Source organism: Xiphophorus couchianus, chromosome 13 (assembly GCF_001444195.1).
Source record: "Xiphophorus couchianus chromosome 13, X_couchianus-1.0, whole genome shotgun sequence".
Taxonomy (NCBI): domain Eukaryota; kingdom Metazoa; phylum Chordata; class Actinopteri; order Cyprinodontiformes; family Poeciliidae; genus Xiphophorus; species Xiphophorus couchianus.
In genome coordinates this window covers 14,422,411-14,438,861 of record NC_040240.1, presented here as the reverse complement: position 1 = coordinate 14,438,861, position 16,451 = coordinate 14,422,411, and the positions used below count along the sequence as shown (strand labels likewise).

At 38.5% G+C, this 16,451-nt stretch overlaps 1 protein-coding gene across 7 annotated transcripts in view; it reads left to right on the top strand.

Annotated features, from left to right (window-relative positions):
- Positions 1-4,208: 4,208 nt before the first annotated feature.
- Positions 4,209-16,451, top strand: part of LOC114156180 (CUB and sushi domain-containing protein 3-like) — a 404,435-nt gene continuing 392,192 nt past the window's right edge. For all 7 annotated transcript variants that reach the window (XM_028036459.1, XM_028036460.1, XM_028036458.1 and 4 more), the window contains exon 1: positions 4,209-5,401. In XM_028036459.1, the coding sequence (XP_027892260.1) occupies positions 5,152-5,401 (250 nt within the window). In that variant the 5' untranslated portion in view covers positions 4,209-5,151. The remainder of the gene's footprint in view (positions 5,402-16,451) is intronic.

Sequence of the window (16,451 nt, the reverse complement as noted above, 5' to 3'; positions counted from 1 at the left end):
GCATGCATTTTCTTTTACAGCTTCCCTCTAAGAATATTGCTCTGCCTGTGCAAAAATTCCCTGCAAGGAGTCAGGAAAGCCACATAGATTGTTCCAAATCTATTAGAAAGCCCGAAGAGCTTTCTGAAGCTGCACCCAGATTCAAAACAAATGATCTAGGAATCAGAAGAAAGAGTAATTTTATTATTTTTGACAAGACAGACGAGGAATGCAACTGACCGAAAAACAGGATTCCAAAATGAGATTTGCATATTTTCTGCGGGGCTGCTTTGAGTTTTGTTCGCAAACTCCATGACATCTCATATTTCTCTAACATATTGAATGGCTTGTGTGTCTGTGCTAAACTGCATCAAAATACTTGATTTCAAATCCATAAAGCAATTTTTTTGTTGTTGTTGTTGTGAAATGACAGTTTCTTGGATAGCAAAAATATTCATACAACTCTAGTGCAGCTGGTTAGTTATTAGTCTGCATAAACTCATCACAATAAATTGCAATTAATTTCCATAATTCTATTAAAAAGTGACACGTACATATGACATTATTGCATTCCAAGTGACATATTTCAAACCCCTTATTTTAATAATTAGGGCTAACAGTTCAGGAATTTTCAGAAAATTTACTATTACAGAAGATCAAAAATAGAATATAGAAAAAATATTGTGCTAATAATGGAAGACAGTTGTCCAGAAGGCAGCTATTGTCAACTTCCACAAGAGCAAGTAGAATACAAAACAAAACTTTCTATTCAGAGTGTTGTATCCAAAAGCAAAGCTTGTGCACAACAAGCTGACCAGCTTTATGGAGAGACTGGCTCCATTTTCAGGCAGAACACCTGTGTAGCATTGAAGTTTCATGTTTTAACTTTGAATTGCTGAAATAAATCTGTCTAATTTATGGAGCTGCACTTGTATATTTTTTATTTCAGCTTTGGACATTCAGATTCATGACCAACTTGGTACTCAGTATAATGTACTAACAATGTATGTCTTTGGTATTTTAATTTTATATGATAATGTAAATTTGTAAAACTGATATTTCATCAGATGTAGATAAAGGATATAAGTATTTTCAGAGACGTAGCAGCTTGGTAATTATCAGTCATAGAAACAAAATTCAGAATGTGACCCAAATTTCCCCTTCATCTGAGCTGGACTGTTCAAAGACCAATTAACTAACAGCAGTCTTGGCTGAAGTAGCCTCACAATCAAGAACTGAACATTATCTAAAGTCTGAACACGACCTGTTTATGACCTCGGAGGGGAAAACCATATGCCGTGAAGCAGGAAACGGATGATCTGAGATAGGATGAGAAGCAGTTGCCTTTTTTAAATGGTTAAAGTGAGGATCCTTATAGGCGAAAAATATGAACCCAGAGAGAACACTCATTGGTAGAAATCTGCTTCTGAATGGTCCAACATCAAATTTGATAAATTACTCTGCAGGCATTTCTGTCTCTACTCATTGAAGTTGTTTTATATTTTAATACAGCGTTCCTTTCTACTTTCTCCTTCTTTAGTAAGTTGAGAAAGGACATGTCATGAATTAAACACGTCTTGTCATGAAATTATCGACTGTAAAAGTAGCCGATGAAATATACTTAAGAGGTGTGACGTAATCCACTCCCCTCCAGTTTCACTGGAAACTGGAGGGGAGCTCCAGCTATATGCTATATGCTGAAAAAAAATATTTAAATCTATTTAAAGAATAGATTTATTGACTCAGTGTGGTTGACATTCAAAATGAACAGAAATGAGTTCTGTTCATTTGAACTGAACGTATTTTAATTCCTGAACAGATGAATGTAAAACAACTTTAAACAGGAACTAAATGTAAGCAGCTCACTAAACGTGCAATCGTCTTTTAAAAAAATGAGTTTTAAGAATATCATGGTACAACAACTTTAATACAACAAAAGAACCGTAGGTGCACAATAGTTGTTTAAACAACTCGTTGGCGCATAGAACATCCATGCAACCATGAGAATGGGGTGCTGGTACTGTGCAATTTCCCAGCATGCGGCATGCTTGGAAGTTGATTGGCCTGATGCTCAAACAAGTCAGATGAAAGATAGTCACATTGTTGAAGAATAATAATAATTTGGTACATTTTTGGTCGGGACCAAGTTGTCAGGTATGATTTGTTCTTATTTATTTAAATTCCATTTGACCAGAAGGTAGTTTTAAAGTCAGAATTTGATTTTGATATGGAAGATAAGGTGAATAACCCAGGGCAACACTGTTCTTAGTTATTTATGCTTCATGCAATACCTGCCTTTGCTTGCATCCATATAAAGATGGGTGTTATCTAATAACTACATTTCACCTCATCTGCATTGACATCAAACAGGACTGTATCAGCAAAAGAACCAACATCGCATGTCTACCTTCATGAATATACAGAATGTCATCATTCTGTAGTACAAATACTGATAGAAAATGCAAATGAATGACTTGCCACCCATGATGGGATTTATTAAATCAGAATTAGGTGTTTTTGTGTATATATATTTAGCATGTTAGGAAAGCAGGTGCAAACTGGCAGTGTGATGAGAAGGAGGCATTGATACAATGACGGAAGACAATGGATGTCAAAATACCTGTTGGAAGATTTGAAAAATGGAAAATAATAATAAAAAAAGAGCAGAATTAGTTTCCAGCAATACAGAATAATTCCCCTTTGAAAGGAGCTTCTTATTTGTCATGGATATATGGGCATAATTGTGCAGTAAAATAAACACTTTATTTCATAAAACACTGAAAAGACACCTCCACTAGTGTTTCTTTGAAATTCACTTTCACTTCTAGATGGAAATGGTCACATAGTGGCGATCTCTACCAAGATGAAGTCTCTCAGTAGAGAAGGGTGTATCCAATTTTTTTAACACGGTCACGCTCTTCCTTGCAGGCTGTTTTACTTTAACTTTTGAAGCAACATGTACCTTCACATATCGTATAAATAATCATGATTGGTCACAAACGAAAATGATGCCAAGGCCAGTTTATGGTCCCAGTCCAGCCCTGGCTACTGTAACAGTTCGGCTGACATTTTCTTGAATACAGATGTTTCTAGAAATGTATAAGGTCAAATATGAGGTTCCTGCTAAAACTTCCATCAAAAAAATGTCTAAAAACCTAAACCCTGGGGCGTGCTGTGGTGGCGTAGGGGATAGTGCGGCCCACGTTTGGAGGCCTTGAGTCCTCGATGCGACCGTCGATTCCAGGACCCGGCGACGTTTGCCGCATGTCTTCCCCCCTTTCCGTCAGCCTACTTTCATATAAGGGACACTAGAGCCCACAAAAAGACCCCCTGGAGGGGAGTAAAAATACAGTATATATACACCAATACTGGTGCTAATCAAATTCTTGTGATTAGGTTACAGTAATTTACCAGAATAAATCAGTTACCCCAAGCAGATATTGCAGTTTTAAAAAATTTATACAAGAAGGACCAAATTGGCTATTTGGGATTATTTGATTGAAAAACATTACCCTTTCTGTCTTGACTAAGTGCAGGACAGTCCCCTAACCAGAGAGCCCCACTTACAGCAGATTAGCTTGGTCAAGAGTGACAATCAGCAGAGAGACAATTTACAGCTCAATGAAATACAATTTAGTAGAAGAAAAAGATGGCATTTATTGTATATCCTAAACATAATACAATTTTATTTTTTTATATTTATTAGCAGTACAGTTAATTTTTGATTTTCTGCAATTAGATAAGATCGTGCAATACATTATTTATACTCCAGATTATCACACTGTGAAATCTCTGACCTAACCATGTCTGACCCATGGTTAGGTTGGGCACCAACACTGTTACTTACGCAGGGGGGTCAATCCACCTTAATCCAACCTTGTATTGCACCGATATTAATTGATTAATTGATGCTTTAATTGATCCGATTGACGCGACTGACCTTTGCGTGTGTGTGTTTTAAAAAAAAACTAATTTAGTCAGATTTGCACTAAAGAGAGCTCCGACATGCACAGCGTTTCATAAAAATTTATTTCCAGCTGCAAATCTTAACACTTGTCATACCTTGATGTTAGGATGTTATTACAAAAACCCCGCAGCCCATCCACATAAATAAATGTCATCAGCAAAAGTTAATTTTCAAACTGATACCTCCGACCAATAGACCACGTGAATTTGTGTGGGAGCGGGGAGCTTACAGTATGAGGAGCTCTTGAAGGCAGCATCTCTGCACAGCGCCGGGCAGAGGGAAGAGACGCACCAAGCTGCTTCACCGGGAGAGAAGAGCGATCCGAGCAGAGAAAAGGATGCGTCTCTCCTCTGATTTCTGACAAGAACTTGGATTTTTGACAAATAATTTGACTGATTTTTCTCTGCAGAGAGAACTACACAGGGACTGTTTCGACGCAAAGAGCAAGCCAATGAATTTTGTCTTGTCTGGTAAGGATATACGAAAAGGAGAGACTTGTGATGATGCTTATTTGACAAGAAGTCAGTGGAATAAGGGAGTCGTGAGAATAACGAATTTCTCTTCTTTCAGGGGGAGAAGATAGACTTTTTTTTCCGCTACAGTTTGAGAGGAGAGAAAAGGGAGGAGAAAAAAAAGGAAAAGCAGAAGGGCTCACAGACGCATGAGACAAGAGACGGAGGAGGTAGAAGAGGATTAACCGATCAGGAAAGAAATAAAGAACAAGCATCTCTATTGATTTGTGACACATTGTAGTGGCAAACGATTCAGAGAAGCACCGAGGGGATATTTTGTTTGACTTCTTTTTCATAGAGGAACGGACACTGCAAAACGACACAGATGATCGTTTTCATGATGAAGATCGGACACTGGCTGTGGAAAGTGTGGATTTGAAGCTCCCCATTACTTTTTTGTGTTGAAATGGAACTGAAGGGAGCACATACATACTGACGATAGCCACCGAGAGCGCAGGTTGGAGAGACAACCTGTGCGCCCGTGCCTCCTGCCCGCTCTGCGTCTCTGCTGCCCCCCCCTCTCTCTCTCTCTCTCTCTCTGTGGATGTTCACTGAATTCATTTTTCGGATGTGAGGGATTTATCTAGTCTATGTTAGAAGGAGGAGGCAAAGAAAAACGCTTCTCTCTCTCGCTCTCCCTTTCACTCCCCCCGCTCTCTCTGTCCCCCCTCCGTTTTCTGGATGTGAAGCAGCATGCGGCCCGGTGAGAGCTTAGAGGGCTCGCGCTCGGCTCGCGGAAGATGTATTGATGCAAATAATCTCGCTAATAGCGTCACGGAACGCTGTCTTGCTCTCCCCTCGTCGAGGAGGAGGATGATGATGAAGAAGAGGGTGACGACGAAGAAGAGAGGGATGAACGGGAGGATGACGGACGGAGGAATGAAGGCGATGCGCTATTTTCTCTGGACTCTTGTGCTGTGCTCGCTCTCCTCTCGCGCGCAAGGTAAGGAGGAAGAGGATGCGACACCCCCACAAACACACGCGCTCACATGTATGTGCGCGTGCCCGGCTCACGCGGTGACATGAACCTCCTCTTTCACTTGCACATTCATACTTTTTTTTTCTTGGGAGAGAAAGGTGCTTCTTCTTCTTCTGCCTCTTTATCCCTGCGCGCGCCTGTGTGTGATTGTGTGTGTGAGGGTGTCTGCGTGCGTGCGGGGATGTCTGCGAGGTGTCGCGTGAATGTGTGTGTGGTGTGATGCGGGGAATCAGAAAGTGGCTCACAGGGAGGATGAGAAAAAGCGGCAACAGCCTCTTCCTCTCCTCCCCCCTTTCCTCGTTTTCTCCTGTTTCTCCCCTCTCTCTTCCTCTCTTTATCTCTCTCTCTCTCTCTTTCTCTCTCCTTCCTCCCTCAATCCTTCTCTTCAATACAGCCATTGAGCCGGTAGCCAATAAATATTCTTGCGGTAGCGCTTGGGCTGTGGCAGCGAACGTGAGTTGCTTATACCAAAGTGTGTGCGGGAGTTTTTGGCTCTGTGTGTGTGTTGGGGGTGTGTGAACGTGAGTTGTATATAGTGATGAGGCCTAAGCCTTACACAGCATTTTATTCCTAAATGTCCATCAACAAATCTCTTTTTAGTCTTTATGCAGTCACTATATTAATCTTAAATCTCTGACTTCCATTTCCCTCACTTTATGTCCTTCAATTGAGCATTATGTATGAACTTGAGTATTTAAATATTCAGTTATGCTCACTCTGTTTTGTTCTTGCCTTCTGGCTCACAGGTGTAGTTTATCTTTCACTTTTTCAAAAATTTCATTTGAGTAGCCATTTTTCATTGGTCGCTTCAGGAATCCTGTAGGGCCGTCTAGCTGGTTTGAAGTCATTTTAATGTGATTATAAAAACATTTTCTCACACTGAATGGGGCATAGAACAATGTGGTAGCTGCCCCTCCCCCACTTGTTTATGTGATCTGCTGATCAACTGATGTAAAAAAAAAAAAAAGTATGCTAGCTAATCTGGAGAAACTTTGTGTTGGGATTTTTTTCAATGTAATTGTAAAGACTATGGCACAATAAGAAAAAAATGGGAAATGTCTGCACCTTTGTAAACTCATGACAATTTCGAACTCCTTGTGTTTAAATCTGATGATCTTCACTTCAAATGTCAGTACATGTTTCTCATTGTATAAAAGTCAAAATCATGATACAAAAACTAAAAAGAGTGTCATCTGCTATGCACTGCCAGTCAGCTGGCAGAAAAAATGTGTTTCAAAATCCAAAGTTTAGTGAATTGTTAGTTTAGTAGCTGTGGGAAAAATATTCCCTTTTTTCTATTTAAATGAAGGCAGAGTATGCTTTTACATGCCATAGACCATCTATTTCGAACATATGCCATCATTTAAGGAATGAGCGAAAATATCTCAACTGAATGTTTTCCTTGTATTGTCCAGCCATGATCCATTGAAGCTCTGAGGGTGATCCACGATGTTTGGCGATTAATTCAGGCCATTGCATAGTTCTAAATTGAAGTTGTCATGGTAGAAAAGAGAGTGTTCACTTTTATTAAAAAATTTGATTCACATTATTTTTTGATTGCTTTGACTGAGAAGAACTGGCAAAAAAACCCCAGTGTGTCCTACATAGCCTTTCTGGACTTGGATTGGGTCTAAATAAGGAATTTGACTAGATTTCTGACGAGCTGACCTGGCATATTCTCAGGTCTAAAAGCATCCCAGAAATGTATGCTCATTTTCCTTAAGGCTTCAGTCATGATTCATCAAGAAATTGTGACCTGTCGGAATTTAACTTCCCTATTTCCATTTAGATTGGCGATCACCAGGTGGTAGACATCAACTCAAACAAGAATATGCCTGACTAGGGATGGACATCCCCGTTTTGAGCAAAAAGAAAAGTAACAGGCAGAATGGGCTGATCAGAAACATGACATATGGATCGTTGGCTCCAGACCACCTGAGTTGGTGACCAAGGTCTTATTAAAGTCCTTGGTCTTGGTCTTATTGATATATAATAAGCTTTTCTTTAGTTAAAGAAAACTAGATTTCTGATTTCTAAAGAAAAGCAGCCAATTGCTTAGGTTATGTGTTTGAAAATACATAACTTGACTTAATTTAACAGGAATTAGACACTTCTCACATTTGTGGTATCATACATTAGGTAACCACAGTGACCTGTTTCATGGGGGTGAGTTGACCCACAGAGAACATTCAGGACTTGGGGCATCAGACTGCTCTGCATATTAAATAATAATGCTTAAAGGAACACTATGCGCACTTAGGAATAGCCGCAAAGTGTTCCTGACCAAATGTCCATATGTGATGAGTTGGAAGTGAGAGGAAGATGTGCAAACACACACATCAGATCTGAGCAAAGCACATGCATGCACACATCAGTGTGTCAGTTGACTTTTGTGGATGGAGAGCAACCAAGCTGTCACTGTGGAATCTGCAGAGGAAGATGAAGTGAAGAAACGTAACAAAAGGTAGTGTAGAGACTCAATTTCTAAGTTAGGATTTCGCTACGAGAGGAAGGTTTTATGAATGTTAGGATTTCGGAAAACCGAGTGAAAATGGAAGAAGAAAGGGAAGTGTGGAAGGCTATTGAGAATCATTTGTCACTGTAAAGTCTGTATGATCCTCCAGTGCAGGGAGACTGTGTGTAGGCTGACAGTGCAACAAATACTATAGATTTCTAGAATGATTAAAGATAGCAAGACAGGGAATGGCCACGGGAGACATATGCCTGTATTCCATCACATAATGGCAGACTACTATATGGCTGTAAAAAGCCTTTTTCTTGGCGTTTCAAGAAGTTCTAGTTTTGTCAATTTATTTGGCAGATCTTGATGTGTGTTGGTATGAAATGTCTCATTTTAAATATTTTATAATCCTAACATTGATCACATTGTCTGTGTAGTCCAGAATATACAATGTTGTATATTCTTTAGGAAAGTTTTCAATTAAAATAGCCCGTTGAAGTAAGCAAGTGAATGAATCCTTGTTGAAAAGTATATAGAAACTTCAGGGCACGGTGACATTTTAGAAACGAAAGCTTTAAAACACAGCAGGAAGATTAAAACCAGAAACGAGCCAAAAGCACTGCTCCGTTTTGGCTCTGGCTGGCATATTAGTTTGCTCTACCCACCTATTGGCAGGTAACCAATCACAGTATGAACCTTCATTTCTATTGTAAAAAAGCAATCTGGACTGTAAAGCAATGAGCAAGGTGTAATGGATTTACATGCTGCTGTAGCCTGTGGACAAAAGTCCTTAATTTCATAACTTGCTTAACACATTTGACAGAAACACTTGGTACCATTTTCAAAGTCGGTGCACCTTTGTCATGATTCGGAGTTTTAATTAGGAAGTCTTTGTTCGTCTGTCTTTGTGCTGTAAAGTGAATCCAACGTAATTCTTGGGGAGAGATGATGAAATGTTTCATCAACCTTTTGCTATTGACCCTTTTTGTCTTGTTAGGCAAAATGCTACCCTTAATTATAAAACTGGTTTAACTTCATGCCTTAAACAATTCTTTATCTCAAGCTCTGAAAGACTGCTGTACTGTATTTCAGTCCCATTCTTTGTCACCTGTCCTGCTTTCCTTTTTCTTTTTTTTTCAGCAATTCTTTTCCGCTCTCACTGCACCTTTTCCACCCCCACTATGCTCCTTTCTTCTGTCAGATTTGTCCTGTAGCTCCAGAGACTTAATTTACTCACCAAACATACCAAGTCGCATGTGCACAGTGACACTAGAGGGGTAAAACATGCATTACTTATTTTCTACAGTCTTCTCAATTCAAATGTATTCTGCTCGTGTTTAAGCTGTCAGATTTGAGATGAGAGCTGCGTTCTACCTCTCAACCTGTAGCTTTGCAGTAGATTTGTGTTTCAACACCATCTGTGAGATGCAATCTCATCAGAGTTTCACAGACGGTATATGAATCGTAACAGCCATTTTATCAGAAGATAGGGGTGATCATTCCTGTGTAATTATTAATAGAACCAACAGGTTTTCAGTTTTTCTTTTGTTTGTTTGTTTGTTTCGTCTGTGTCGCCCATCTAGAGGGGCTTGCATGACTAGCAGACCCACCATACTGTTTGTGCGGACATTTACAAACAAAAACAAAGGACTACCAGGTAATCTACATGTTGTCATCAGCAGAGTAGCCGACAGTCACCACTTCTCCTTGAGGCTAGACTCCCACATGTAAACTGAATTAAACCAGAAAGATAAAAATATCTCACTTAATTTACATTGACAATCCATAGAAATGCAGTGCTGTGTTCCTACAACATGTCTAAATTGAAATTTATCAGTTATTCTCCTTGTAGCTTCTGCTAATTCAATGCTAGTCAAATTTTGCATCCAGGTACTGAATATCAGAGCTTGATTGCAGTTGTGGACAGCTCTGGTCCTGATTATAAAGCCTTGATTGATGATATTCATTTACAAGCCAGCAGTAATATGTTATCCAAGTTAGTGACCAGTTCAGCATTTTGAGTAAACACACAATGCTCTCAGATATCCATAGAAATTTGACATACAGTTGAGACTGCTTGTTAGTGCTGCTCTTCAAGGTAACTTTTTTTTGTCTTCCACCCTAACAGATGTATATTTGGACGATTAGCACGCTGTGTACACTCTGCGTCTGGCGGGCACTCTGACACTGAGCATTAGCACAGCCCAGGCTCTCTAACACACAGTTAATCCTGTGGCTTATGGCTGGTTTCTCTGGGAGCGGAGATGTGTCTGTTGCAGAGTCAGCCTCTTGATCATAAAAATGCTTTGGAGAGACAGAGGGAACAGCGGGGAGAGCAGGGGAGAGGAGACTGGGGAAGTCAAGCAAGTCATGGTGGGGGCAGAGAGGAGGGCATAACACAAGTCAGTTAACATTTGGCTTTGATATTAGTACTCTTTCACCTCTGTCATCTCACATTTCTCTTGTCGCTATTATTACTTCGTTCTGCACTGTTGCTCCATCTGTCCCTCCTGACTTGCATTCTTCTAATCTCACATCTATACACTTAATTAGAAATTACCCCTTTATAACCTCTGCCTCCTCTACTCTAATACTTATAAATGTAAAATTATTGCAAAATCAGACAGTAAGTAAAACTATGTACTGCTCCACATTTCACTAGGTCTAATTATCAAGGCTTTTCTTTACTTATTTGTATTTTTTTCTGTGATTTCACCTGTTGCATTTTTCAATTTGATTTTCTGCTTAGTATTTTGTCTGTGATTTTTTTGGTGTTACAAACCACATCTATTTGTCCCGTAGGCTCTAAAGAAACAGCTTCTTCAACAAATTTCAACTCTTTATACTGTGTCTGTAATTGGTTTTGAGTTGTTTGGGCAGAAAGATTGCCTCTTTTAATCATATTGACTCTTTAGACAGCAAATTAAGATTTTTTATGAACAGCCACCAATTATCTGAAGATATTTTATCTCATTAATTTGTCATAAAGCAACAATGAAGCAGGCCACATCTGCATGACCATTAAATTGCTCATCGGCCGAAAGACCAATTGCCTTTTGCGGATGTGAAAAAGGATGACAGCGTAGGAAATGGCTGTAATTCATAAAGAGAGAATTCAATGACCTCGGATGTGTGGGAAATGTGTTGAATATTTTCTGTATAATTTCATCATAATCTTTTCTCCTATTGAACTAAGCAACACTCATTTTCCCAGGAAGCTGTTTCTGGTGATAAATGTTTACTGAAAGCCACTTCTGGGTTAATTTTGACCTCTTAAAACAAACAATTATGTGAAGCTGTTGTTGTTTTTATTTATTCTGAAGCACTTTACCTGACATAAAACTTTAAGGTAAATATTCCACTTTTTCAGTTTAATTGTTCTGTGCTTTTCATAGTTAGTTTTTCATGTTTTACATTTTTGTTCAAACTTATCAAAGCAGAAGTTATTTATGCAAAGTCAACTTTTTTGGGCTCTATATCGCATAATGCCATTCCCTCATCAAACACAAAATCATGTTTGAGAAATATTTGAATTTCCTGTGAATTTCTGGGTTTTGCCTTAACACCTGCTCATACAATGCACCTCCTAATTGCCCAAAGCTCTGCCTTGGAGCCTTTGGTAAGATTATTTTTTTGAGGAGTGGAAGTGTGAAGTACCCTGGAGGTGTGAAAGCACACATGCACAGAACACATGGCTGAAGGGTTTTGTAAAACACATGCACCGGAAGATAACAAAAACCATGGTGGATAGGATTGTGCTATGTGTGCTACTTAACCTTTTCAGTTTAACACAACTTCTGATAAATGACTACTTGGTTTATCAGAGAAGAGTTACTGTTTCTAAATGTGGTGAGATGGAAGCTAAGGTGTCTTGGTGGCCTTGTTTAAACTTTTAACTTTTCCCCGATCAACATTCAAAAATACTGACTGTTTCCAGACGGCTGTCGTGTCTTATAGGTTCTGATGATCTTGTGACAACAGGTTGCTACTCTTTAAGTGTTTCCCAACAAAGGAAAGAAAGAGTTGTCTGAGCTACAGGTGTGATGTTTTGAGCTGTTATGCACCAGCAGAGATGATCTTTCCATTTACCTTTTGTGAAGAAAAGCAGGTTTTGTGTTTGATGTTAAAGAAGACAGCTTTGATCCTGATAGGTTCTGGGTACAGGAAAGTCATGAAAGGATTAGTCCCAAGCATGAAAGACACATCCCCTGCTGTTTTCTTGACAATGCTACTACACATACCTCGTTCCACCATTTCTGAATATCCTTGTTTGTGAAAAGTATCCACTGTGAAATACACTGAGGGCACAGGTTGGTTTATCTCTCTTGTGAACTATTTTTTCCTCCTGTAGCAGGAACACTTCTAATTCTTGCACTACCTAAATGGGGACTGTTTTAAAAATAGACTTTAATGAATTTTTGAATTTGCCTTGTATGATTTCAGGAATATGGGTTTTCGCATATTGAGCTCTCTCTGCTATCAACAGGCTTGCTAAATAGAAAGGAGTTCATTTTGCACCGCAAATTAGAACAAAGAGAGAAACACTCAGCTGTTAGAGGCCCCAGAAGCTCCATAGCAAGTTTGAGTTTTTTCCTCTGAGTTTTATGAAAATTTGTTTTCAGAATGTTGTCATAAGTGTAACAATATAATAAAAACTCAATCCAGAAATGCTCAAAGCTTGTTTCATGCATGATCCAAATGTAATTTTATTGTAATGTAATGAAAAGTTATATTTCTCTTTCTTTAGTTTTTTTCATCTTGATAAATAGATTGTGTTATGGTCATTTCTATGAATATAAAATAAAATTCAATGGCAATTCTTATAGCATACTTGAAGGAATTTAATATCAGGGTTTCCTGAAAGGTCAATCAAATTAAAGCAAACCACAGGTTCCTGACCATCAGAAGGTGTTGTTTTACAGAAATGAGATTCCTTCAGAAACTCAAAGCCTTGCATGTCTTTGACACACACACAAAATGCCTTTCATCGCCTTTTCATTATTTCAGGGATGATTAAAAGTAGATGTGATGTGTGCATGCTGAGCAAGTAAACTCTGTGTGCACACTCCCACACACATGCACACACACTAAAACTTATTAAGGAATAAATATAATCTCAGCACATCAAGATAGCATGTGTTACCCTGAGGGTGTGGCCACAAACTCTCACAACACACTCACACACTCACGCCCAGCAGACATGCAAACACACACACACACAGAGCCTCTGTCTCTGATGCACTACGAGAAAGGCAGATGAGAAATTAACAAAGACAGGGAGTCTCCTCACCAGCTGGTGCCCTGTTTTGCGTGTAAGGTGTTTGTGGTGTGCTGAAATAACTGTTACAACTCTTATAGGGAAAGGTATTTCTTTACATTTGAAAAGGCTGGATATAAATTTGGAAAAATACTCACAGGAGGGAGTCGGATTGCTGGCCATGTGAACAGCTAAGCAGGTCAAAGGTTCACTCCCTTGTGACAGCCAGAGTCTGTCCCTGTCAGCCTGTCCTTGTGGTGGATACAGATGCCCTCAATGACTGTTTTCCTGCTCTGTGGGAGCAATACGACTGATATAAAATATGAATGCAAATCAGGGAAGATGGGAAAACACTACCATTGGCAACAGCTTTGACAATGCAAATAGTGACGTAGTTTATTGAAGTATTGATCTGCATTTGCAAGTTGCAATGTCCAAGTTCTGAACCATAAAATCAAATGGAAAAGACACTTTAATTCTGGTTTTTAAACTCCAAAGTCAGGGATTCACCTTCAGTTTATTATCCAATATGGCTGTAGCATACATAAAATGCTAAGTTGGAGGGGAAAGGGATTATTTCATATGTCTTATGGTTCATATTGCATTAATTCAGTGACATTTAATAGTGTGAGACATCTATTAATGGTGTTCGAATATAATCCCACCAGCCATGTCAGTGTCCTGCTCCAGGCAATATCTACTGATCATATTCGCGGTCCTCAAAAACATACCTGGAGTGTTGCTTTGATTCTTTAATGCATATTTATGAATCTTCCATTTCAGCTATTCGAGGGTGCCTAAATGCTTGCTGTCACAAAGCGCTTCCACAAAGCTCCTCATTTGGAGCTGCAGTCTTGAGCCGACCTTCCGCCTCTCAGTGCGCCCCTACCCCACACCTCACCCACGCACCTCCTCCCCAGACTAGCAGCAGCAGCTACTGGCGAACAACTTGTGCAACTGCTCATACCTGGTTACAATACACTGAATCAATGCTAAATTATCAAAGAGACATAAAGTAGAATAAACTGCTTGAATTTGACTCTACCTTGAACAAACTCCCAAACATAGAAACATTGCGGCACCCTCAGTGTTGGCCAGCAAGTTGCTGCATGTGCAATTTAATTGTAAATATTTTTCCAAAATCCTGGTTTTCTTTCTTTCACACAACTCTCAAAACTGTATTTGCAACCATTAGAGCAGATAAAATAGAAATGGACTGGTTATCCAAGAACTAACTTTTTTAGAAAAAATTCAAATGTAATCCAAAATTTGAAAGAAACCTTATAAAAGCAGACAAAATTATTTCAAGTAAGAGTAACCAAAGATTAGATCACACTTTAGAGTACCCTGCCTTCTATTTAATCTAGTTTTAGTGAAGCGACTACCAGCTTCCTGGCTGCCTCACATTTTAACCATTTTGGAAATAATAGGAGTGATTTAACATACATCAATCATTACATGATTTTTTTTTAAATTGTATTCTCAATACAGCTTTGGCTAAAGATACCAGTACGGTCTTAATGAATGGACATGATGAATGTATTCCTATCGTATACACTTATAGGTAACAATGTGTAAAAGATGAGCCAGATAATCCTCATGAATGTGATACAAAGCTTTAATTAATCGCAAAAGTAATGATGGCCTATTTCCATGCACGATGATATTAGCATGGCTTTTTAATTTGTGATGTTAATTTAACTTGCAATTAACTTTTAGTTCAGATTCATCATCCAGCAATTCAAAAAGCTATTAGTTGGACAGGTTGGAAGATAATTGTTTTAATGGGTTATGCTCGTTTGCTAATCTAGTTTTAACAGGTTCTTTTTTGCACTCACAGGTTGCTCTAATATTGAGCAATAATAGTCATCATGTGTTGGCATAAAATGAGACATGATCCATGGTAACATGGACAGATCCATGGTGCCAACAAGTTTAAGATTTTGTGTATTTGAAAGTCATATGATTTTATGTGATGCTCTCTGCTGTATTTCTTTTATGTGGATGAAAAACATTAGTTACTGCAACTGTTGCAGTTGAAATTCCCATTTTAGACGACGCTCACTTTTGTGTTTACTAAAAGAATTATCAACATATGTTGGCAAGAAGGTACACAACAGAGGAAACAGCTGAAATATTACAGTCTACCTTTGTTGACACTAAAACGCTTTATTCCTATGTATGTATTTCCTACAATAAAGCTTATGTGAAAACACAAAAGAAAATTGAAGCACATTTTTAAAATTTTACATATTATAAACCTTAACTACATTATGTAATTCCTTTGAGTGAAACAAAGTAATTTCTGGCAGAAATTGCATTTTGTTGGGCAGGAAATGGACCTTAATCATTTTTTGGCGGAAAAAAGCTCACCTATATGTGGCAGTTTTTGGTGTGACACAGAATAAATTCTACCATACAGTGCATGTACACTGCAGACTTCTGCTTTAAATTTTTGAATTTAATAAAATTAATAGAACCCCATTGTAAAAAAAAAATCAATCTTTTTTATTAATTATTGAGTTAAATACCTTATAGAACAGTGATCACTGTCGTTTGTAAAGATACGGTAGTTTCCTAGCCAAAATGGGAGATGAACTATCAATGAACCTACTTAACAGGTATGCTGGAGAATACCCACGAAGGCACAGGGAGAATGTGCAACTCTATGCAGAAAGAACCCAGGACTATCATGCTTCAAGGCAATTGTGCTGCCAAAAGTAAAATAAAAAATGTTACAGTTATTTTAAAGCAACTTATGTAAAATTATTGAGGTCATGCTTCTGGACTAAAGATACATTTCACATTTAAGAGTTTTTTTTTTTGCATCATGGGTTATCAGCAGATTTGCCTTGTGTGAGTCTCTGTATTGATTTAAAGGGGTAACAGAGGAAATGGGTTTTTATAAAACCCATATTAGTCTGTAGTTTTTTTATGCAAGTTAAACTGCTGAGATTCATAAAAAATGCAGATGTTTTTTTAACGAATACAAATGTGTAACATAATCTGTGTCAGAGAAGGTGTACAGAAACATCACAGTAGAGCCTGGTGCCTAAAGGGACTTATTAGCAGGCAGTGGCAATTGTTTAGCTTTTATCTCTTTAAACCAATCATTACCGTGTTTATGAAAACATAATAATTTGAAAATAGATGTTAGATATTAAAAAAGACCCAAGACAATGCTCAGTGGACAGATGAACTATCAATGAACCTAAACACACTCATTGTTGTCAGATGCTACAATTTCCTCTCCCCAACTTTCCCACATTTGTATTAGCATAATTTATAGATGGAGG